General features: G+C 44.5%; 3 protein-coding genes across 5 annotated transcripts; 2 read left to right on the top strand and 1 right to left on the bottom strand.

The window, feature by feature from the left end:
- Window positions 1-521: 521 nt before the first annotated feature.
- TDRKH (tudor and KH domain containing) lies at window positions 522-9820 on the top strand. 2 transcript variants are annotated; one of them, XM_028488824.2, is made up of 13 exons: window positions 522-674; window positions 1751-1857; window positions 3991-4180; window positions 4900-5039; window positions 5147-5468; window positions 6736-6896; window positions 7085-7257; window positions 7477-7541; window positions 7820-7971; window positions 8203-8304; window positions 8567-8663; window positions 8868-8955; window positions 9137-9820. In XM_028488824.2, exons 1-12 carry the CDS (start codon window positions 551-553, stop codon window positions 8918-8920), a joined length of 1686 nt encoding a protein of 561 aa, XP_028344625.1. In that variant the 5' UTR covers window positions 522-550; the 3' UTR covers window positions 8921-8955; window positions 9137-9820. The 2 variants fall into 2 exon arrangements, with proteins under 2 accessions (XP_028344625.1, XP_023971752.1); XM_024115984.3 differs by lacking the exons at window positions 522-674; window positions 1751-1857 and adding an exon at window positions 3285-3379.
- A 1538-nt stretch (window positions 9821-11358) lies between these two features.
- Window positions 11359-17849, bottom strand: OAZ3 (ornithine decarboxylase antizyme 3). Of its 2 annotated transcripts, none has more exon segments than NM_001290748.2 (5): window positions 11359-11617; window positions 12271-12356; window positions 12851-13026; window positions 13789-13925; window positions 17651-17849. In NM_001290748.2, coding segments are annotated over 5 exon segments (573 nt in total). In that variant the 5' UTR covers window positions 17683-17849; the 3' UTR covers window positions 11359-11474.
- MRPL9 (mitochondrial ribosomal protein L9) lies at window positions 17339-23731 on the top strand. The gene is made up of 7 exons (XM_024116221.3): window positions 17339-17512; window positions 17672-17828; window positions 18298-18422; window positions 18859-18909; window positions 20849-20950; window positions 23438-23521; window positions 23638-23731. The coding sequence occupies exons 1-7, from the start codon at window positions 17372-17374 to the stop codon at window positions 23728-23730; spliced, it is 753 nt and encodes a 250-aa protein (XP_023971989.2). The 5' UTR covers window positions 17339-17371; the 3' UTR covers window position 23731.
- Window positions 23732-24338: the final 607 nt, after the last annotated feature.

Below are 24338 nucleotides of genomic sequence, written 5' to 3'. Positions count from 1 at the left end.
GATGAAGGAACAGGAGAGAACCCCATTTCATTGTTAGATGAGGAGTAAGTAGAAATACGGAGTACAGATAGTAAATAGACCACACTTCCAAGAAAGAAAAGTAGAAGTAGCAAAGCCTGAAACTAGGCCTGGAAGGCCATTCCTTGCAGAGACAACAGCTTCAGGAAAGACCAGGAGGTATAGAAGTGCACATATAAGGAATTTTAAATAGTTTGATATGAAAACTAAATTTTTTAAAATATTTGATTCATTTAATTTTTTGTTCCTTTGTCTTTTAAAACTGATCAGTGTATAGTTCTCTTTGGGGGAATTGGGGAGGGAGAAGTAACCTATTTAGTTGTATGTATATGTGTCCCTTAGCTAACTTTTTAAAAAAAAATACTGAGACTTTCACATGAAGTAGACTTTGAGACTGCTCAAGCTCTTGAGATGGGAAATTAGGCAGTAATATTCTTCTTAATATTGTAATGTGTTCCCATTCTCTACCTGTCATAAAAGTTGTATGAAAGCTCCTTTTCCTTCATTTGCTTATTTTAGGAGACAGCAGAAAATGTCCACTGAACGGACTTCTTGGACAAGTTTGTCCACTATTCAGAAAATAGCACTGGGCCTCGGGATCCCAGCCAGTGCAGTGGTTGCCTATATCTTATACCGCAGATATAGGGAAAGCAGAGGTATGTGAATCCATGGCTGTACATATGGAAATGTTTAAACTATGTTCTGGCCTTGTTAAATTGAAATGAAAACTTTCCTTCCAGACTGGGTATCATTTGTTGGGATGTAATTGGCTTTCTCTGAGGGATCTTTTTTTTTTTTTTAAATAAATTCATTTATTTTTTATTTTTGGCTGCATTGGGTCTTCGTTGCTGCGCGCGGGCTTTCTCTAGTTGCGGCACGCGGGGGCTACTCTTCGTTGTGGTGCACGGGCTTCTCATTGCGGTGGCTTCTCTTATTGCAGAGCATGGGCTCTAGGTGCGTGGGCCCCAGTAGTTGTGGCTCGCGGGCTCTAGAGCTCAGGCTCAGTAGTTGTGACACATGGGCTTAGTTGCTCCGCAGCGTGTGGGATCTTCCCGGACCAGGGCTCGAACCCGCGTCCCCTGCATTGGCAGGTGGATTCTTAACCACTGCACCACCAGGGAAGTCCCTGTGAGGGATCTTTGAAACAAAGTTTTTTCTTTTCTATGTTAATGTGAAGCTAGTCTGTGAAATAAAGAACTCATTTTATAATTCTTTTGATCTCTTCCCTTCAGCAACACCAACACTACAATGGGTTCTTTCTTTCTCCTTTTTTTATACCCATACACTTGTTTATATTTTCCTTCTATTGTTAGAAGGCTAGCTGTCCGGTCCAGTTTCCCCACAGGTTGGACCTAGGGAGTAGGACCTAGAGAAATGATTTACATACAAACGAGAAATTCTGAGCCTACTGGGCTCCTCAAGCAACTTCTAGCCTTCATTCTTCTCCAGGAGTCGTGTCTTGGGAGAAGTAGTTTGCCCAGAATCCATCACCCCTTCCTTGCAGAACCAAATGACTTTTCCCATTTTAGCATATGAAAACAGTAGCCCAGAGAGAATGCCCATCTTCTGGTCTTTCAGGACCTTTTAATTCCCATTCAGATGCTACTTCTTCTCTTTATGGTTGAGATCCTCAGTTTATCTCTTGCATCCACATCTCTTTGATAGCTAGATTCAGGGGAGGGCAGGTTGTAGCTTTGGGTATTATCTAAGTATGATCTGATGATCTATGCAGAAGAGCGGCTGACATTTGTTGGGGAGGATGACATCGAGATAGAGATGCGAGTCCCCCAGGAAGCTGTGAAGCTCATCATTGGCCGGCAAGGAGCTAATATTAAACAGGTAACTGTGTGAGCAGGCAGCGGCTTTCCCAGGGATTGATTCTGCTTTCCCTCCTCTGCCCCCATTCCATAAAACCCACTCACACTATTTATATTTTAAACAGAAAAAATACAGGAACTTTTTAGCTAACTGCTGTTGTCCTTCTAGAGATGAGTACTTGTCCCTAGAGAATGGGTGACTTAACTTGAAATGGGGATTTTTAATTGGATGATTCTCAGCCTGGTATAGCTTGAATCATTCCTTTCTACTATGAAATTATGAACTCTCATTAATTGACAGTAACTAATTAATTGCTCCCTGATTCTTTCTACCATCTCCTGTTGTTCAGTTGGAATGTCAGTAAAATAAAATAATTGATTCTCTAATCCAAATTAGGGGGAAAGAGTGTTCTAAACACAGAAAAACTGTTTTGGATTAACTGCTATTTGGGGTTACCTTTGTCTCTAATCTCCTTCATAAGTACACGTAATTGAGGACTGCTTATAGCACCCTGATTTCACTGATTACTATGTCCAGTTCCATCGTTGTGGTGCACGGGCTTCTCATTGCGGTGGCTTCTCTTATTGCAGAGCATGGGCTCTAGGTGCGTGGGCTTCTCATTCCGGTGGCTTCTCTTGTTCCAGAGCATGGGCTCTAGGTGCGTGGGCCCCAGTAGTTGTGGCTCGCGGGCTCTAGAGCTCAGGCTCAGTAGTTGTGACACATGGGCTTAGTTGCTCCGCAGCGTGTGGGATCTTCCCGGACCAGGGCTCGAACCCGCGTCCCCTGCATTGGCAGGTGGATTCTTAACCACTGCACCACCAGGGAAGTCCCTGTGAGGGATCTTTGAAACAAAGTTTTTTCTTTTCTATGTTAATGTGAAGCTAGTCTGTGAAATAAAGAACTCATTTTATAATTCTTTTGATCTCTTCCCTTCAGCAACACCAACACTACAATGGGTTCTTTCTTTCTCCTTTTTTTATACCCATACACTTGTTTATATTTTCCTTCTATTGTTAGAAGGCTAGCTGTCCGGTCCAGTTTCCCCACAGGTTGGACCTAGGGAGTAGGACCTAGAGAAATGATTTACATACAAACGAGAAATTCTGAGCCTACTGGGCTCCTCAAGCAACTTCTAGCCTTCATTCTTCTCCAGGAGTCGTGTCTTGGGAGAAGTAGTTTGCCCAGAATCCATCACCCCTTCCTTGCAGAACCAAATGACTTTTCCCATTTTAGCATATGAAAACAGTAGCCCAGAGAGAATGCCCATCTTCTGGTCTTTCAGGACCTTTTAATTCCCATTCAGATGCTACTTCTTCTCTTTATGGTTGAGATCCTCAGTTTATCTCTTGCATCCACATCTCTTTGATAGCTAGATTCAGGGGAGGGCAGGTTGTAGCTTTGGGTATTATCTAAGTATGATCTGATGATCTATGCAGAAGAGCGGCTGACATTTGTTGGGGAGGATGACATCGAGATAGAGATGCGAGTCCCCCAGGAAGCTGTGAAGCTCATCATTGGCCGGCAAGGAGCTAATATTAAACAGGTAACTGTGTGAGCAGGCAGCGGCTTTCCCAGGGATTGATTCTGCTTTCCCTCCTCTGCCCCCATTCCATAAAACCCACTCACACTATTTATATTTTAAACAGAAAAAATACAGGAACTTTTTAGCTAACTGCTGTTGTCCTTCTAGAGATGAGTACTTGTCCCTAGAGAATGGGTGACTTAACTTGAAATGGGGATTTTTAATTGGATGATTCTCAGCCTGGTATAGCTTGAATCATTCCTTTCTACTATGAAATTATGAACTCTCATTAATTGACAGTAACTAATTAATTGCTCCCTGATTCTTTCTACCATCTCCTGTTGTTCAGTTGGAATGTCAGTAAAATAAAATAATTGATTCTCTAATCCAAATTAGGGGGAAAGAGTGTTCTAAACACAGAAAAACTGTTTTGGATTAACTGCTATTTGGGGTTACCTTTGTCTCTAATCTCCTTCATAAGTACACGTAATTGAGGACTGCTTATAGCACCCTGATTTCACTGATTACTATGTCCAGTTCCATCTACCTCCAGGATTAGGTTTAGAGTATCCTTAGCTGACCCAGATGAGAGCTTGTCCAGAGCGTACTACGACATATCCTTTTCTCTGCAGCTACGAAAACAGACAGGTGCTCGGATCGATGTGGACACGGAGGATGGAGGAGATGAGCGGGTGCTGCTTATCAGTGGTTTTCCTGTTCAGGTGTGCAAGGCCAAAGCAGCAATTCATCAGATCCTGACTGAGAGTACCCCAGTGTCTGAGCAGCTCTCAGTTCCCCAGAGATCTGTGGGCAGAATCATAGGTACCACTGGACAGCTTCCTCTGCTGTTTCCTTTTTTGTTTACCTTTGCCTTTCTTTCACACCTTCCCAAGGGTTTCTCCTGACCTACTTCCACTTCACCTTGCTGAGAAGAAAAGGCAGGGACATTGAGACCAGAGCTTTACTTTTTTACAGAAGTAAAAGCAGTGGTAAAGCAAAACTCATTACCTCAAGAAGTTGTATGATCTGAACCTTACAGATAGGTTCCAGAAGGGTTCAGGTAAATGTATTTACCTCAGATTTTTAAAGGGAAGCTAAGGATGCTCGTTTTATCCCAAATCTTTCAAGACGGTGCTCTAGAAAGTACCTATTATGCCTTCCCCTGGAGTATTCCTTACGCTGCTGGTAGAGGCAGAGAAATGTCCTGTCCCTGGTCCAGTGTTTCACACACCGTGTAGGGTATCTTCTAATGAAGTGGGGATGTAAAGTATGCCGAGTGGCCAAAAAAGCAAGTGACATGACCACATTAACCTAGCCAATGTGTAGAATTTAAATAAAATGGATAGAGCAAATAATCCAGTATCCCCCTTAGTATAGTACAGATTTTGGTAGCTCCTGCTTTCCATTCACTATCTTCCATTCTGTTTAGTTTGAAAATGAGAACTGACTCTCCGCTCCTAGTATGTACAAAACAGTGGTGTCTCTAGTAGTTAAGGTTAGCGAGGAGGGAAGGACAGGTTTTTATGTATTATTCAACGCAGGGAGAGGCGGCGAGACAATTCGTTCTATCTGTAAGGCCTCGGGAGCCAAAATAACCTGTGACAAAGAATCCCAGGGGACATTGCTACTATCAAGACTTATAAAAATCTCAGGAACACAAAAGGAGGTGGCAGCAGCTAAGGCAAGTAGCCGATAGATTTGAATTGTATCTAAGAGTGAGAACACTTTACTCCATCCCAGGTCAATATCTGGCCATGTAGATATCATCCCTTGTCTTATTTTCCACAGCATTTGATACTGGAGAAAGTTTCAGAAGATGAAGAACTTAGGAAGAGAATTGCTCATTCTGCAGAAACCAGAGTCCCACGGAAGCAACCAATCAGCGTAAGAAGAGAGGAAGTGACAGAGCCAGCTGGGGCTGGAGAGCCAGCTTTATGGAAAAACACTGGCACTAGCTTGGAGCAGGCTGCACCTCTGGCAGTTCCTCCCTGCAAAGGACGTGGCGACACGTCTGTTGTAGGACCAGAAGAGCGTTCCTGCAAGAAACCTAATGATGACAACTTTCAGAAGTTTGGAGCCCAGACCAGTCCAGAGACATCCATGTTTGAAAGTATGTAAGAAAGAGGGAACCCATGAGCCATACGGAAGATAGAAAAAGTGGCTTAGATAACCCAAAATAGGAACCAAAAAAAAAAAAATTTCTATTTTCTCGACTACACTTACAAGTCTTTAATCACAGATAGGACTTTCTGGCAATATTTTACTTGGGATTAGTACTAAGCACAAATAGTTTTTTTCCGAATACAAACCAGCTAATAATTATAGAGAACAATATAGAAATATGCTAGTTCACAGGAAACTAGTCTGTGAGTAATACATCAGTTAATTGAATTACATGGTATTCTTTCTCCAAACCTATTTATTTAAATAAGTAAAATACTGAGTCCAGTTTTTTTTCCTGAATCATTACTGTTTTTAAAAATCTACACCATTCAAGAAGAATAAAAAGGCTGTGGACCTTTTCTAATATGTATAGGTACTGGGATGGGCAGGGAAGACCAGGGCCCCTAAGAGATTCATAGACTTGTCCAGGGTCACATAATGAGTCAGTGGTAGAAAGGGATCTGGAACAGGCCCACATCTGTCCATGTATCTTCTCCCTCGTCCATGCTGCAGCTAGCATATGGGGATTTCCCTTCATTGTAACTGGTGGCTGATTTGAATACATGGCAGATGACTAAGAATGTGACCGAGCTCTTATTACTCAGATGCATAGAAAGGGACAGAACATAGCTTAGTACTTTTCCTCAGGATGTTCTTATATGATGCATCCAGTTGTCCCTCTGGCCATTTTTATTTTTTTATTTTTTTTTATTATTATTTTTTTAATAAATTTATTTTATTTTATTTTTATTTTTGGCTGTGTTGGGTCTTCGTTGCTGCATTCGGGCTTTCTCTAGTTGCGGTGAGCTGGGGCTACTCTTCGTTGCAGTGCGTGGGCTTCCCATTGCAGTGGCTTCTCTTGTTGCGGAGCACAGGCTCTAGGTGTACGGGCTTCGGTAGTTGTGGCTTGCAGGCTCTAGAGCACAGGCTCAGTAGTTGTGGCACACGGACTTAGTTGCTCTGCGGCATGTGGGATCTTCCCGGACCAGGGCTCAAACCCGTGTCCCCTGCATTGGCAGGCGGATTCTTAACCACTGCACCACCAGGGAAGCCCCGATGCTCTAGCCATTTTTAAATGGTAATAGCCACTTGGTATTTGTACCTCTCACCCCCCTGATGCAGTCTTCCCATTTCAACCAGAGATGATTCTAATAATGGTCACCATATTAGGTAATAATGATTCTGCAGCTTAACTTGCTTATCCCTGTGGTTAGTCCCCAGTCCAGACTTCAGTTTCCATGCTGATGAATTCCTAGAAGTCTATGTCTCTGCCTCTGAACATCCTAACCACTTCTGGATACAAATCATTGGCTCCCGCAGCCTGCAACTGGATAAGCTTGTCAGTGAGATGACCCAGCACTATGAAAATAGTCTGGTGAGTTGCCATAGGGACAGGGCAGGGGTTTGATGGAAAGGGGGCATATCTTTTTCATTGTAACATATTCTCTTCCCTTTTCTGTGGAGCAGCGGCTTGTTCTTCCTTCCTTCTGGTATCCACTGTTTATTTTTTAGCCTACCCCTTCCTAACTCTGCCCTCTCCTGCCTCCTCATCCCCTTGTGTAGCCTGAAGACTTGACTGTGCATGTAGGAGACATTGTCGCAGCGCCTTTACCTACAAATGGTTCCTGGTATCGAGCCCGGGTCCTTGGCACCTTGGAGAATGGGAACCTGGACCTCTACTTTGTTGACTTTGGAGATAATGGAGATTGCCCACTGAGGGACCTCAGGGTGCTCAGGTCAGTGTGGGGGCCAGGCTGGAGTGTCACTTACTGACTCAGTCCTGGCCATAGGGTGGTGAGCTGTTGGCACTTATCACCAGGGGGCATTGGAAGAGAACCTCTTTACAGTGATCAGATGATTATCATCTTCTGCTGGGTTAACTGCTGTCTAGAAGCCAGGAATATAAGAAGGCCCTTCGGGCACTAGGATTCTAATTCCAATTTCTTTCACTTTAGGAGTGACTTCCTAAGCCTTCCATTTCAAGCAATAGAGTGTAGTCTGGCACGGATAGCCCCCTCAGGTAAATTAGTCCTATTACCTATTGACTGTGCCTCCATATAGAATAACTTTCATAGAGCACATGGGAGGGAGTCTCACATTCCCAGGCTTTTTGAGTTCTGGGGGCTCAGGTGCCTTTTCATCACCAGTGCTAGAAAGCAATGGTCAGAAACTTGCCTGGCAGTCAGACATAGGTGCCTTTTGAAGTAGACAAAGGTAGTTCCAGTTTTCCTCCAGGACATAATCCCACCCCTGTCAGCACTGACCTCTTCTTAGGCTCTCTCTATGATTTTTTACGAGGTGAACAATGGGAAGAGGAAGCTTTGGATGAGTTTGACAGACTCACTCACTGTGCTGATTGGAAGCCCCTGGTGGCCAAGATCTCTAGCTACGTCCAGTCTGGGATCTCAACTTGGCCCAAGATCCACTTATACGATACTAGCAATGGGAAGGTAAGACTGGGGTTCACACGTTGCTCACTGTCTCTTCAGTGTATTTATAGCCTCATTTACTTTCTCTCTCCCAGAAACCCTTATTTGATGATATTCCTAACTCATAAGATCCTGCTTACTGAACCACCAAAGGAATTTTTTTAAGTATCAATCCTAGCTCTTCTGCCTTATTTCCTCTGATTTGCCCTTCCTTCAGAGAGAACATCATTCCCTTTTCATCTTTCTTCTCAGAAACTTGATATTGGGTTAGAATTAGTTCGTAAAGGATACGCAATTGAGCTTCCTGAAGACATGGAAGAAAACAGAGCTGTCCCGGTAATGTTGCACGATGTGGTGAGTGAGCCATTGTAGTCACTCAGGGTGCTGCTTTGGGGCAAATCTGGTGCCTTGAGACAAGAGGGCTTCTAGGCATGCATGACAATTTGTAGAGCGTTCTCCTCTCTTAAGGACTCTGAGTTGCTCCACTAGTTGATCAAAGGAGACCTTGTGTGCCTCAGCAGCCAAACCAGATTCTGTGAGCAAAATGATGGGGCGGCTTCTCCTTTCCCACCAGCCAAACACATTCTTCCTTTTTCTCTTGTTTTCATCCCTTCAGGCCACAGAAACAGATGTCTCTCTCCGCAGCACGGTCACTGAGACCAAGAAGAGCCCTGGAGAGATGGCAAATACGCTGTCCTGCCTCAGTTTATTAGGTACAAACAGCATTTGCTCCCTAGAGCATCTCTGGAAGTTACCATTTCTTAATCAGCCTCTCCAACTAGAGAGGATGTTAAGACTTACCTCTTAACCAAGGTGGTCATCAAGCACCAAGAAGCCCCTTTTTTCCCCTGAGCCTCGGTGGCAGTGCCTGCTAAATTAGGGCAGTATCTAACTTTATCCTCATTTCCGCTAAATAGAAGCTGCCTCTGTGTCTGGTGATGATAACCTTGAAGACGACTACTTACTCTGAAGTCACCTTCAGTTGCCTCAGCCATCCGCTTTGCGGTAAGTAGAGCTATCATCTGTCTGTAGCAACAGGAAAGTAATGAGGGTGACAACAGGGGCCTTGCCTCTTCCCCATAGCCCATCTTACTACTACTTCTCTGCAGCTGCTTGCCTGCAGCTTTACTTTCAGACTGAGCCCTTTCAAGCTTTTTGTGTCTTTGTGTGTTTGTGTCTTTGGCAGGATTTGGCATAAGATTTGGTGCCTGGAGAGAGGAGCCTGTGATAGAGATCAGTGCAGTTCTTCCTTCATTATATACACCATCTGGCTTGCTGTGGACCAAATGCATTTGCTCCTTCCACTGGACTACCAGAAAGTATGAGAGGTGGAGGGAGACAAACACACGCCCCTGCTCCCCCACCACCCCTGTGCCCCTTCCACTGTTTGAGTCCTGCTGCGCTACTTCCAGCCTGCTCGGTGTCCAGCTGGCTCCCCTCAGCCGCTCACAGAGCACACTACTGCTAGGCTGTGTCCTTTGGAGGCTGGGAAACAGCCAGGGTTTTGTTATTGGAAATGATGATTCTACAGACTCCTGACTCACCTCATCAGGTGACTGGTTAAGGAGAGTTTTTTGAGTGGTAAACTCAAAGACTGCAGTTGAGTCAGGAGGCAAAGGCAAAATTCAGCATAATTATATTGAAAAGCCTCGGGAAGTGGGAAGAGAATACTGCCTCCCAGCCTCAACTGCTGATATGTTATTGGAGACAAGGTTTTTGAAACAGTGCTCCAACTATTTCCCAGTAAACTTTGGTTAAAATACAAGTAGACAAGGAGTTACCTAACTCAGGAAATATTCTAAATTGCTGGTATAGTATCTATAATATATATGTATACACACACAGCCATAGAGAGAACTTATGTAGCTGTTCAAATCATTTGGGGGTCCTTTGCTGAATAAAGTTCTCAAGAAAATTATTTAAAACTAAATGCTGGTTGAATCACAAGGTGGAAACAAGTCTATGGGTATCTTGTGAATTGAAATCTAGTGAAAATTGCCAAACACCTCACACAGAAGGGCCCATCTATGAAACATCTGTCCCTCTCATGCACAGATCATATTCTTGCCGTAAAGCAACTTCAGAATTAATCATTCACTAAGACCCCGCTTAAAAGGAGTAGATTAGGATTCTAGAAACGTGGGTTCTAGGGATAGATCTTTGCTGTGAACTTATGGGGCCTGTTTCCTTATAGCATGTCTCCATTTCTGACAGTATTTTGAGGATCCAGTGAGAACTGTGAAGGTATTTGAAAGTAATGTGGGCGGTAAATGATGGCAAATGAACTTTTTTTTTTTTTTAAAGATCAGCAAGGTAAAGTACAAGACTTAAAACTAGTATATAAGGCTATCATATGCAGGATTTTTTAAATCTAGGAATTAGTGACGTCCACCCCTATACACATGGCAACTATATTTTCCCATAGACACAATTTTCAAATTTTATTGTCTTAGAAAAGTCTCAGTACCAAGTAGCAGAAAGGCTTCAGTGAAGGAGCATCTCTTGAGTAGCTTGGGTAGTCCCACAGGAATCGGTGAAGGGCCGCCATTGATATGACATTTCAGACCTTGGCTGCACTCACTCAGTGAAGCAGGCTCGGCCCTGGAATTGGAGCTGCTGTACCACAGGGTCATGAGGCCAGTTAGTCCCCAGTTTCCTCAGCCTTTACAGCTTTTTTTTTTGAATATTTATTTTTTTAATTGAAGTGTAGTTGATTTACACCGTTGTGCCAATCTCTGCTGTACAGCAGAGTGACTCAGTTATACACATATAGACATTCTTTTTTTATATATTCTTTGCCATTATGGTTTATCACAGGATATTGAATATAGTTCCCTGTGCTATCAGTAGGACCTTGTTATCAGCCTTTACTCTTGAGAGGTCCCCTGATAGAAATCATTCATAGGACTTCTTGCTCTGGAAAATGAGTAGTGTTTCATTCTTAACTGTAGTTTGTTACTGTGTATGAAAGCCTGTTCCTTTAATATGGCCTTTAAGCTTTGTCAGTTTACATTGCATTCTTACGGGTTCCCTATTCCAATATAACTCTCTACTTTTCCTGCTTCCTGGGATGCTCCTCCCCTTGAGCCAATGCCACAGGAACCATGTACCTTCTCTGATTTCCTCCACATCAAAGAGAAGGAAATAGCACTTGTCTCCAATTTGAACCAAAATATATGGATGAAAGTCTCCCAGTAAGGCTTAAGTCTTCCTGAATTCCCTAGTGCTTGGTTTTGCTCCTGGCAGGTGCTCAGATGGTTAGAATAAATGGGGGAAGGCAAAAACTGAAAATCCTTGGGTCCTTTCTCTCTCTGGCTCAGGCCCCTTTGATCTTTTCAGTCATCAAATGTTTATCTATCTATCCTACAGTGAATTTAGCTCTGTAAGGCTCAAAGAAACCGTGAACACTTGAAGATTGCACTACCCTTTATTCCTAAGATGGAAGGTGTTCTGAATCGCATCCTGGGCCCCTGGTTCTCATTTATCAAGGCTCCCAGCCCTTCACAGAGTAGGAATAAGCATGTTCAGGGAGGTTCACTGGGCAGGTGGCCTAGGTCCCTTTCAAGGGGATACACCATAAAGATGACATTGTTCCAGGGAGGAAGGGCCGGGTGATCTGGTCTGACCACTTCAAAGCCCATGTAGCCGAAGGCCCGTAGCAGGGCACCTGTGAAAAGAGAGGAAATTAGAACACTCTGAAACTCAGTACAACTGTTCCCCCAGCCTTGGCTTCTTCCAGTAGGGAATGACTTGGGGGGTGTGGGAAACAGTGTAGTGCAGGCACTGAGATGATGTGCTTTGGAGTCAAACAAACCTAGACTCTAACCTGGCTGGAGTTTACTGTACCGGGAAGGTATAGTAAACTCTTGACCATCTTTGGCTTTTATCCAATGAAGTATAAACTTGAGGGAGGAGGTGTAGTTTCTGTAACGTGTGCCTAGCATCTGGTTAATTATATTCCTATCCTCCTGGCCTAATGCCTGACCCTTTCACTCTACAGGTGTTTAATACACTTGAGATGCTTTCTGTCCTACCAGCCAGATCCCTTGAATGGCTTTCTTTGTAATTTCACCAGTGCTCCTTCAGTCTAGATTCTGAAATCTACGTGCAGGGCCTTCCTGATAGTCTAGTAATAACTTGAATGAACGGAATGCTAGATGCCTTAATTTCCTTGGTGGGGAGTAGGGGGTGGGTGTTGAATCCCTGAACTGCCTGAGCATGCCCTTTTTTAAAGAGTGAGGGGAAGAAAGTCTACAAAGGAAAAGTCACTTGTCAGCTGCTTCAGCACAAAGGGCCAGGAAGGACAGAGCAGACCCCCACCTCTGTCATTCCGGTTGGTTTGGAAGTTTACAAGCACAGAATCCACATTGGTCTTCTCCTCCACATACTCCAGTGTTGCAGTCAGACTAGGGACCAGAGGGAAAATGGTCAGTGTAATGTTCAGCAAACTCAAAATCCAGAAAGATGCCTACTTGCAGCAGAAGAAATCTTATTGCTCAGTTTTTCCTGACCCAAGCCAGGAAATGAAAGTTGCTAAACTAGTTTTGATAGATTTTTTTCTCTGAAGCCAAGGGATTATACACTACTGGACTGACACCCATGCCATGGAAGGGGCTTGGGGTGAAGGGGCCACTCTATAAAGACAAACGGCTAGAGAGCACTTCCTTTCAACTATTTATGGATTCCCACTTGTGTTTCTGAATCAGTTTAGCAACCTCCCATGGGCTGTTATCCTTTGAACCCCAGATCCTGGCTCAGCTCACAGGCTTGTTCAGTGGTTTGAATGTATCCAGCTCCTGAATAAGCCCTCACTGGTTAGCATGCCCACTACCTGATTATGACATAAGAGCGAAATCCCCTAACCTCTTTCCTCCCCTCTCCCCCATACAGGCTCAGTCACCTCTCCCGGCTGCCTGGATCCAAGGCCCGGTATGGGATATCTAGGAAGAGTCTGTGGTCACAAAGAAGGCCATGCCAATGGGCAGAGGTCTGGGGGGTGAGGCGGAAGTGGAAGTCTAACTGCACCGGGTCCTGGTGAAGCAGGGGGTCAGTAGCCAGCACCGTCAGGTTCCCAGCCTAGAAAAGAAGTAAAAATGAGAGTAATAGTCTCCTTTTTCTGTGCTCACCTAACCCTCAAATCGTATCTCAGGCCATTTTGGGTGTGTCTGTGGAAGCAAGGCAGGGGCTGACGGAGAGCCTGGGAGAAGTGGAGCCAAGGTCTTAATATCCCTTAGTCCTGGGACCTAACTCTGTTCCTATCATGGAGTTCTGTTTGATACAGATAATTTGGAATCTGGAGTCAATGGAGTATTACTGCCTGCTGACCTCACTCGGTGTGCTCTAACCATTCAGAAACTTAGAGTTACATCAGAGAGCTTATTCTTTAAACAAAGCTGTGCCATCTATTTACTGCCTCACTAATAATACTCTTCTACTTTTTTCCATCATATAAGTTTTCTCTAAATTCTCCCATTTCTTATTTAAAATGCATAGTTCATACGCAGGCATGTTATTGAGATATGATACAAAGGCAAGGGCAAGAGTTCTGGGTTCTAGTCCCAGAACTTAGCATCTAAACAGCTTTATGTCTTAATACAGTCTATCTTTGTTTCCACTTTCTCTTTTCCCATCCTGCTTTTCACCGCCAGCCCTAGGACCTTGCCTTAAGATCTCTGGACCAGAATCCTTGTCTATAAAGTAGCTTTTACACATGAGCTCCGAGGTCTCATCTAGCTCTAGCGTCTTATGATTTATTTTCGAACCAGCTAATGTCCCTTTGCAAGATATCATTACAGCAAGGGGCTGTCATGTCACAGCACCAGCTCCCAGTCCACTTACCGAATACAATTCTTTAAGCTGGTCTTGATCACCCTGCTCGCTGCTTCTGCCCCCGTGAAGGCCTACTAGGGACTCAGGAGCACTGAAGGCAGCAACGGGGTCGGAGTGTCAAGTCCTTCTGTTCCTTATAAGTGATGCTGATTGGGAAAAAGAGGTCCAAATTAGTTTATTTCTGAGTCTGAGATGGGAAAGACTCTTAACTTCCAGGTACACAGGGCCAGGCTCTGGCACCATCTTCTGTATCTTATGTGAACCAACCTATCTGTTTCCATTTTCCCAAGCCAGCCAGATAGAAAAAGTTTATGAAGCTCCATGCCAGCCTTCTAACCTATTTTGCTGTTATCATCTTTTGCCACTTGGGAAGTTCTTTCCGATTCTTTTTTCTTTACAGTTTATATAAACAACTACAAGTAGAGATGAAAACAAGTACCTTTTATAACAAGGCAGCATCTTCTCCCGGAGGGTGATCCGGTATTTGTAACAGTAAAGGTAATAGGCGTATGGTGACCAGATCGGGTAGAGGTAGTTCCGTGTTTTTCCCCTCTTGATATAAGAAAGGGAGTAGATAGAGGGGCGCGACCTGTTACCAGGCAGTTTCTTAGTTCAGTGCCTCCCCAAGGCAAAGTGAGGTTCAGGGATGGGTGGCAGAGGTTCAGGCAACTGGTGCCATTGTGACACGGTGAGCACTATGACATGGACAAAGCGTCAGCCCTTACGTCACCTCAGGACTCCTCTCTGCTGCTCCCTACCCCATTACCCCCTCAGGTAGCCCCAAGGCTCCTGTTCAACTAGTATGCACTTCACAGCTATACCAGAAGTTAAAATACTTTGGCTTCTGTAGTGGTTGGTAAACAGCCCTCGTTGACCACCTGTGCCCACACAATGTGGGCTCCTCTCTGGCATGTGCATGTGTAAACACACACTTCAGCAACTAAAGGGTTGGGGTCTGACACTGCAGGAAGCTTCTAAGGCCCTGATCCAGCATCTGACCTGACTGGTTGGTTCCTGGTTCCTATCAGTTAAATATTTTTATTATCATCCCTACCTTTAATAAGCCAGTGGTGCTACCCGTTGTTGAAGTTTCTCATTGCCTTATAGGGTAGGAATTGCAAACTAAATGCCTCCAGGGGCCTGGACAACTAATGGAAATTAGTGGAGCTGCTGGGCGGGGCTGAAGCCAAATGAAAAACTCACACCCTAAAAAAAAGTGACACAATAACTCCAAACAGCTGCCATGCAGGAATGCAGACTCAGTGGTACCAGATCATACGATTTTTCAACAGAAACTGGAAAAATAGATTTTTGTGATAAATTTCTCAAATTTTTAAAAAATATTGGCTACTAACTTTAAAAATTGTTGATTAAAAAAATCAACATGGTGAGTAAAATTTCGTTCTGGGGCCACCAGTTTGAGACCTCTGCATATTCATTTATTCATCCATTTAACAAATATTTATTGAGGGCCTACTATGAGCTTAGGATACACAGTAAACAAAACAAAGATCCCCTGCCCCATGGAACTTCTAACAGTGAAAGAACAAACTTAAACACTAAGCACAAGAAAATTATTTCATATGTTAGATGATAGCTGCTATGGAGGAAAATAGAGTAGAATAAAGAAGGATCAGGGGGCTTCCCTGGTGGCGCAATGGTTGCGCGTCCGCCTGCTGATGCAGGGGAACCGGGTTCGCGCCCCGGTCTGGGAGGATCCCACGTGCCGCGGAGCGGCTGGGCCCGTGAGCCATGGCCGCTGGGCCTGCGCGTCCGGTGTGCTCCGCAACGGGAGAGGCCACAGCAGAGGGAGGCCCGCATACCACAAAAAAAGAAAGAAAAAAAAAAGAAGGATCAGGAGTGTGAAGGAGCTGGGGCAGTTGCAGTAATAAATAGGGTGATCTAAATAGGCCTCATTGAAAAGGTGACATTTAATCAAAGACCTGAAGGGGGTGAGGGATTTAGGCCAAGCGAACATCTGAGGGTAAAAGCATTCTGTGTCAAAGCAACAGCCAGTGCAAAAGCCCTAAGGAGAATGTGTCAAATGTTTTCCACAAACAGCCAGGAGTCCACTGTGGGTGGAGCAGTATAAGCTATAGGGAGAGTAGAAAAAGAAGAGAGCTAATGGGGCCAGATCATTGTAGGGCCTTATAGACCATTGTCTGGCCTTTTTCTTTTACTCTGAGTAAAGGGGGGAGTCATTGCCGGTTTTGGGTAGAAGATACATGATCTGACTTGTGTTTTTAGAAAGATTCTGACTGTTGTATTGTAAATAAACTGTAGAGCTTTAAACGATGTTTGTTAGGAGACTATTGCAGTAATCCAGGAGAAGGATAGTGTCTTATTCCAGGGTGGAGCATTGGAGGTGATGGGATGTGGCTGGATTCTGGAAATAGTATAAAGGTAGCACCTACAGGATTTCCTGGCGTAGGAGAGAAGTTGAGTCCGAGAACTGAAAGAATGGAGTTACCATCAACTGAGAGGGGAAAGGCTGCAGGTGAGGCACTGTGGGGCAGGGTATAGAGTTGGATTTAGTTTGGAGCATGTTAACTTTGAATTGTCCATTAGACATATAAGGGGAAGATGACAGGCAGTTGGATATTCATGTCTGGAGTTTAGAAGACTAGAGTGAAGGCAGAAATTTGAAGTCTCTGGTATATAAATGGTACGTTAAGCCATGAGACTGAATGGGATCATCAAGAGTGTGTACACTGAGAAGAGTAAAGATCCAAAAACTGAGTCCTGGGGGCCCTCTGAGAAGTGGGGAATAAAAGAGAAATCAGCAAAGGAGACTGTGAAGGAAAATAGTGAAGTAGGAAGGAAATAAAAACAAACTGGTGTCCTAGAAGCTAAGAAAGTGTAATTAGGAGGAGGGACTACTGGTCAAAGGCTGTTTATGTGTCAAATAACATGATGTATAGAGCATCTTTCCATAAATCTCTTCGGCCAAACAGACCCTATTCACTCCATTTATATGGTTTACTCCCCAGTACTGAGACCCTCCACGGAGGGAACCGTCTCCCTTGTGATTTAGAATTCTTTAAACATGAGCCTAAATACTGCAGTGTCACGATTAAGGATTAGACGACTTCCTGGGGCTTGCAAGTTTTCCAGAGGATCCCATCCTTCCACCACTTTTAGACAGGTTTGAAGTAAGGAAAAATGAGAGCAGCACCCTCTCCCCTCAGCATCCAGTTATCACAGAATGTCAGAATTGGAAGTGCCCTCAGAGAGCTACTAGAGCTCAGTCGAAGCACCCATCTTAAAAACGTGAAGCCAAGAGGGAGAGGGTGTCTTTCCCGGTGTCAGTGCACCTAACAGTCACTCCACTATGTGTCAGTGGCTATGAGTGTCCCTCCCCCGAAAAGAAAATGGGAGAAGGGAGTAGAGGAATGCTGAATCGTGGAGCATTCATTCATCCCAGATCTCTGGTCTCGAGGCAGCCAAGTCGCAGCCCAATCCGGGCCCGGGGTTCCCGCGGGCTCAGCTCGGACAGAGCCGCACCGGCTCAGGCGCGCCGCGGGCACCCGGTGGGGGCCTTTCCTGCCGCCGGCGCCGGGGGCCTTCTACGCCTCCATCCGCGCCCGAGAACATGGCGGCGGCCCCAGGCAGAGCTCTGCTGCGGGCGAGCACTGAGCGGCTGGTCCGAGGAGGGGTTTGGGAGCTCCTCCGGCCGCGACTTGAAGGGGGCACCTCCGGCTCGGAGCGCGACTTCAGCCTGTCTCACAGTCGGGTGAGGGCCGTGTGTGCGTTCTGGGTCTCCTTGACTGGGGCGTGTTGAGACCTGGTGGGGCCGCGGCCTGCGGGTGGTGGGCTCTCCTTGAGGGGCCGGCGGCCAGAGGAGGAGGCTTCTCTGTGGAGACTCGCTCACCCTCGCTCCCCCGGCCGCCAGGGCACGGTCATTGTGGAGCGCTGGTGGAAGGTGCCGCTAGCGGGAGAGGGCCGGAAGCCGCGCCTGCACCGGCGGCACCGCGTCTACAAGCTGGCGGAGGACACGAAACACCGGCCCAAAGACAACCTGGAGCTCATCCTCACGCAGTCGGTGGAGGGTAAGGCCCAGGCAGAGGTGCTCCCTGTCTCAGGCTGGTCCTGTTTGGCATCAGCTTTTTTCTGCCCTTTTACTAATTTGGGGGAATGACCAGCTCATATTTGAGAAGAGGAAGCCGTAAAAAGTACTGTGATGGGGACATTGGCCTCCTACATAGAAAATCAGAACATGAATGCAACAGCAACATTAACAGTGTGTGGGGAGAAAGAGGCCTGATAGTATGTGCCACAGATACTGAAATCCCGTGATGGGACAGTGCTTCACTTTGTACAGGGAATATTAAGTTTCTAAATCAGGTCCTAAAGAAATGAATTAGAAATCTCTTAAGTGTTGTCCTAGTGAATACTAATATTTCTTCTAGGAAGAATAAGCACTGTGAGAGAATAAGAGGTCTTTTTTTCCTTTGACCATCTCCTTTTTTAGGGACTGCTCGATAATTCTGATCCAGTGTCTCTGTTCTCTGTTGGCAGAACTTGGAGTCCGAGGTGACCTGGTCTCAGTGAAAAAATCTGTAGGCCGTAATCAACTACTTCCTCAAGGACTGGCTGTATATGCATCTCCTGAAAACAGAAAGCTGTTTGAAGAGGAGAAATTGGTGAGCCCAGAAGACGGCAGAGGGACTTGGAGGAATTAAAACCTTAAGATTACCACTAGCAACTTCTTCTAGTCCCTACTTCATTTTTTTTTTTTTGCGGTACGCGGGCCTCTCACTGCTGTGGCCTCTTCCGTTGCGGAGCACAGGCTCCGGACGCGCAGGCTCAGCGGCCATGGCTCACGGGCCCAGCCGCTCCGCGGCATGTGGGATCCTCCCAGACCGGGGCGCGAACCCGGTTCCCCCGCATCGGCAGGCGGACGCGCAACCACTGCGCCACCAGGGAAGCCCCCTGCTTCATTTTCAAATGAAGTAGGGGCTAGAAGAATAGGAATTCAGAAGCCCAGCCTATGCCAAGCATAGCAAGAGTTTGTTATTAGTTACCACAAACCCATTTTTCTTTTTCTTTTTTTTTTTCATCTGTAACTTTCTTTTCTAGCTGAGACAAGAAGGAAAATTAGAGAAGATCCAGACCAAGGCAGGTGAGACGGTGAGTAGAAACATAGAAAATCTTTATTTATTGGTCACCTGCAAGGTCACCAACCTTTTCCTGAAAGACTTCTTGATTTCCTTGAAGTCTCCTGATTTCAAGCACAAGGTGGGGGCAAGGGGAAGTGTTGTGGCTACCATAAGTGGTATTGAGATATCCTAGGATATCCTGACCTGTTGGGTGAAGTGCTCTAGTTTATTGAGGGAGGCCCCAACCTGGGTACCAGGGGACCCATGGAAAAGTGAGATGAGGACTCTGCCTTCGGGGTTGTTTACAGACAAGTTGGAGAGAAAATAGACATATGAGAAAGTAATAAACTCAAGGCAGTAAATTAGAGTGATGGACCAAAATGGATTAGGGTGATTGGGAAAGGATTTTTTTCAGATGGGATTGAATTAGGCCTTTTGGGATTAGTAGGCTTTGGATAGACCAGGAGGGTGGGAAAGGTATTCTTAAGGGAGAAAAAGTAGATAGTTAAGGCACGTTGTTGTTGTTGTTTAATTTTAAAAAAAATTTATAAAATTTTTAAAGGTTATACTTCATTTACAGTTATTATAAAATATTGGCTATATTCTCCATGTTGTAGAATACATCCTTGTAGCCTGTCTTACACTCTATATCTGTGCATCTGTTTCTTTTTTGTTATATTCACTGGTTTGTTGTATTTTTTAGATTCCACATATAAGGTATTATACAATATTTGTCTTTCTCTGACTTACTTCACTTAGCATAGTGTCCTCCAAGTCCATCCTTGTAGCAAATGGCAAGATTTTGTTCTGCTTTATGGCTTAGTATTCCATTGTGTGTGTATGTTTATGTACATACATATTTTTGTGTGTGTGTGTATATACACATATATACTACACCTTTTTTATCAATTCATCTGTTGATGGACACAGGTTGCTTCCATATCTTGGCAATTGTAAATAATGTGGCTGTGAACATTGGGGTGCACGTATCTTTTCAAATTAGTTTTTTTGTTTTTTTCGGACATATACCCAGGAGTGGAATTGCTGGGTCATATTTTTAGTTTTTTGTGAAACTGCTATACTGTTTTCCACAGCAGCTGCACAAACTTGCATTCCCACCAACAGTGTATGAGGGTTCCCTTTCTTCCACATCTTCGCCAACATTTGTTATTTGTGTTCTTTTTGATGATAGCCATTCTGACAGGTGTGAGGTGATATCTCAGTTAAAGCATGTTTTAAAATAGAAAGTAGACCAGTCTAGCTAAAACAGAGGACCTCTATTAGGAAATATATGACTGGAAAGAAAGTTGGGGCATGATTTACAAAACATCTTTAATCCTCAGCTAATGAATTTATACTTCGTTCTGTAAGCAGGGAGGAATCGTTATGGTGTAGGGATGGGATTGAAGGGCCAGAATATTGTGTTAAAACAGTCTATGAAAATCATTCCATCCTGAGATATACCAGCGGCCCCCATTGGTGAGCCTAACCTTGGTTTTGGGGGTTTTTTTAAAAAACACTTTAAAACTTTTTCTTTCTTTCTTTCGGCTGCTCCAGGTCTTAGCTGCAGCATGCAGACTTAGTTGCAGCATGCATGTGGGATCTAGTTCCCTGACCAGGGATTGAACCCGGGCCCCATGCATTGGGAGCACGGAGTCTTACCCACTGGACCACTAGGGAAGACCCTGATGAGCCTAACCTTGACATGGCTTGTTTCTCCTTGCTTAGGAATAGCCACGTATAGGCAGCATTTCCTTCCAGAGCATCGCTAAAACATCTTTCCATAATATCAGCCTTGAGACAATGAGAATTTTTATCTTTCGTATTCATTGTCTCACCTATCTTGGCTATGAGGCAGAAATTGTGCTTTGCCTGAACTCTCAGACTGTGTGCCTCTTGGCCTCTTGCTAACATGTTTCCTCTCCTTTGATTACAACTCTAACCTATCTTCTGTGTATAATTCCTCTCAGACAGTGAAATTTCTGAGAAAATGTCACCTGCAGGTAGGGATGAAGAACAATGTCAAATGGGAGTTAAACCCTGAAATAGTTGCCCGCCACTTCCTCAGAAATGTGAGTATTCCCAAACACTGCTATATCCCTGAGGGTGGAAACTACCCCTGGGAAGAAGAAGCTACCCCAGGATTGATCCCTCTGTTAGGAAAGGGTATGATCATCCAGCTGGAGTTACGGAAAGCATTTTTTTTTTAAATTGAAGCATAGTTGATTTACAATGTTGTGTTAATTTTTTTTTTTTTTTTTTTTTTTTTTTTTCCTTTTTCGGTACGCGGTCCTCTCACTGTTGTGGCCTCTCCCATTGTGGAGCGCAGGCTCCGGACGCGCAGGCCCAGCGGCCATGGCTCATGGGCCCAGCCGCTCCACGGCATGTGGGATCCTCCCGGACCGGGGCACGAACCCGTGTGCCCTGCATCGGCAGGCGGACTCTCAACCACTGCGCCACCAGGGAAGCCCTGTGTTAATTTTTTGCTGTACAGCAAAGTGATTCAGTTATATATACATCCTTTTTCATATTTTTTTATTATGGTTTTTTTATAGGGTATTGAATATAGTTCCCTGTGCTGTACAGTAGGACTTTGTTTTTTATCCATTCTATACATAATAGTTTGCATCTGCTAATCCCAAACTCCCAATCCATCCCTCCCCCACCTGGCAACCAGAAGCATTTCCCTCCCACACCCGTGTAAACCAATCAAGAACGCTTTCCCTAAGTTGGACAGCCTCATGTAAATCAATGCAACCTGCCCCTTGGCAACCACAAGCCTGTTCTCTACGTTTGTGAGTCTGTTTCTGTTTCATAGATCTTTCTTCTAATATAAATTTATTTATTTATTTATTTTTGGCTGCGTTGGGTCTTCGTTGCTGCGCGTAGGCTTTCTCTAGTTGCGGTGCGCAGGCTTCTCATTGCGGTGGCTTCTCTTGTTGTGGAGCACGGGCTCTAGGCGCACAGGCTTCAGTAGTTGTGGCACACAGGCTCAGCTGTGGCTCATGGGCTCTAGAGTGCAAGCTCAGTAGTTGTGGCACATGGGCTTAGTTGCTCCGTGGCATGTGGGATCTTCCCGCACCAGGGCTCGAACCCGTCACCCCTGCATTGGCAGGTGGATTCTTAACCACTGCGCCACCAGGGAAGTCCTGTTTCATACATCATTTGTGTCATATTTTAGATTCCACATATAAGTGATATCATATGACATTTGTCTTTCTTAGTTCACTTAGTATGATAATCTCTAGGTCCATCTGTGTTGTTGCAAATGGCATTATTTCATTCTTTTTTATGGCTGAGTAGTATTTCATTGTATATACGTACCACATCTTCTTTTTCCATTCATCTGTTGATGGACATTTAGGTTGTTTCCATGTCTTGGCTATTGTGAATAGATCTGCTGTGAACAGAGAGGTGCATGTATCTTTTTGAATTATAGTTTTGTCCAGATACATGCCCAGGAGTGGGATTGCTGGATCATACGGTAGCTCTATTTTTAGTTTTTTTAAGGAACCTCCATACTGTTTTCCGTAGTGGCTGTACCAATTTACATTCCCACCAACAGTGTAGAAAGGTTCCCTTTTCTCCACACCCTCTCTAGCATTTGTATCTGTAGACTTTTTAATGATGGTCATTCTGACCAGTGTGAGGTGGTATTTCATTGTACTTTTGATTTTTCATTTCTCTAATAATTAGCGATGATGAGCATCTTTTCATGTGCCTGTCGGCCATTAGTACATCTCCTTTGAAGAAATGTCTATTTAGGTTTTCTGCCCATTTTTTTGATTAGGTTGTTTTTTTTGTTGTTGAGTTTGAGCTGGTAGTATATTTTGGAAATTAAGCCCTTATCAGTAGCTTCATTTGCAAATATTTTCTCCCAGTCCATAGGTTGTCTTTTCGTTTTGTTTATGGTTTCCTTTGCTGTGCAAAAGCTTGTAAACGGTCTCAATTATTTACTTTTGCTTTTATTTCTATTGCCTTGGGATACTGACCTAGGAAAACATTGGTACGATTTATGTCAGAATGTTTTGCCTACGTTCTCTTCTAGGAGTTTTATGTTGTCTTACATTTTAAGTCTTTAAGCCATTTTGAGTTTATTTTTGTGTATGGTGTGAGGAAGTGTTCTAACTTCGCTGATTTACATGCGGCTGTCCATCTTAGGGAAAGCGTTCTTGATTGGTTTGCAGGGGTGTGGGAGGGAAATAACTGAGGATGGTCACATAGAATCTGAAGACTGATAGAAGATGGTGGGATCATTTATTTTCTCTAGCTAGGGAAAACCTGGGGAAATGTGACTCACTGGAGAATTTTTACTTTTGTGGATGAAGTGAGTTTGATCTCAAGCGCTGTTTCTCTTTGTGAATCCACCTCCCTTTCTGAGAAATTAGGACTGAGTTATTCTGCCACTATTTATGGAGGTTTGTGCCTTTCCATGGGATCAGCCAGGGTAAATCCCCCAGTTTTATTCACCCATGTACAGGAAAATCTAGAGGTTGCCTGGAGTGGCAACCATGTAAACAGAGCTCCCTTTGGCTGTGATTGATTTTTTTTTTTTGCAGCTTGGTGTTGTGGTTGCCCCACATGCATTAAAGTTACCAGAAGAGCCTATCACACAGAGGGGCGAGTACTGGTGTGAGGTGACGGTGAGTGTTTCACATCCTGTCGTCTCCTTTTTCTCACTGGGTAGAAAGCTGGGATTGGATGGTGTTAGTTCGTATCTGCCCCACTGATCTGAAGATTCCTGTTGTTTTGTGTACAGGTAAATGGGCTTGACACTGTGAGGGTACCTATGTCTGTGGTGAACTTTGAGAGGCCCAAGACCAAAAGATATAAGTACTGGTTAGCCCAGTAAGCTGCCAAGGGAATGGCCCCCACCAGCTCGCAGACTATCTGAAACTATTCTCCCTTCAAAATAGCAAAGCAGAATTAGAGGAGCCGTGGAGCAAAGGTGGACGAGCACCATAGTATCACTCCCAGCTCTGACCAAATGCGGAATTTTAGAGACCATCGGAAGACAGCAGACTAGACTGTATATACATATTGAATTGTCCATATATGCCAGCTTCATCTTCAACAGTTATCAGGTACCTATGTCTGTGGTGAACTTTGAGAGGCCCAAGACCAAAAGATATAAGTACTGGTTAGCCCAGCATGCTGCCAGCTCAAGCTCCCAGACCATCTGAACCTGTTCTACCTCGAAAGCAGCAAAGCAGAATCAGAGGAGCGGTGGAGCGAAGATGGGCCAGCACCGTGATATCACTCCCAGCTCTGACCAAACACGGAATTTTAGAAAGCATATGGAGACAGCGACAGCAGACTAGACTGAATATACATTGAATTGTCCATATTTGCCATCTTCAACGGTTATCACATCTAGCGTTATTGGAGCAGGCCTACTCCAGAAGTACCAGGCTGTAGATTTGATAAGCTAAATATTAATAGACCAAAAGAGTCTAGATC

This window comes from Physeter macrocephalus, chromosome 4 (genome assembly GCF_002837175.3).
Source record: "Physeter macrocephalus isolate SW-GA chromosome 4, ASM283717v5, whole genome shotgun sequence".
In the NCBI taxonomy this organism is placed as follows: domain Eukaryota; kingdom Metazoa; phylum Chordata; class Mammalia; order Artiodactyla; family Physeteridae; genus Physeter; species Physeter macrocephalus.
The sequence above is the reverse complement of the archived record's forward strand: the minus strand, read 5'-3'. Positions and strand labels throughout refer to the sequence as shown.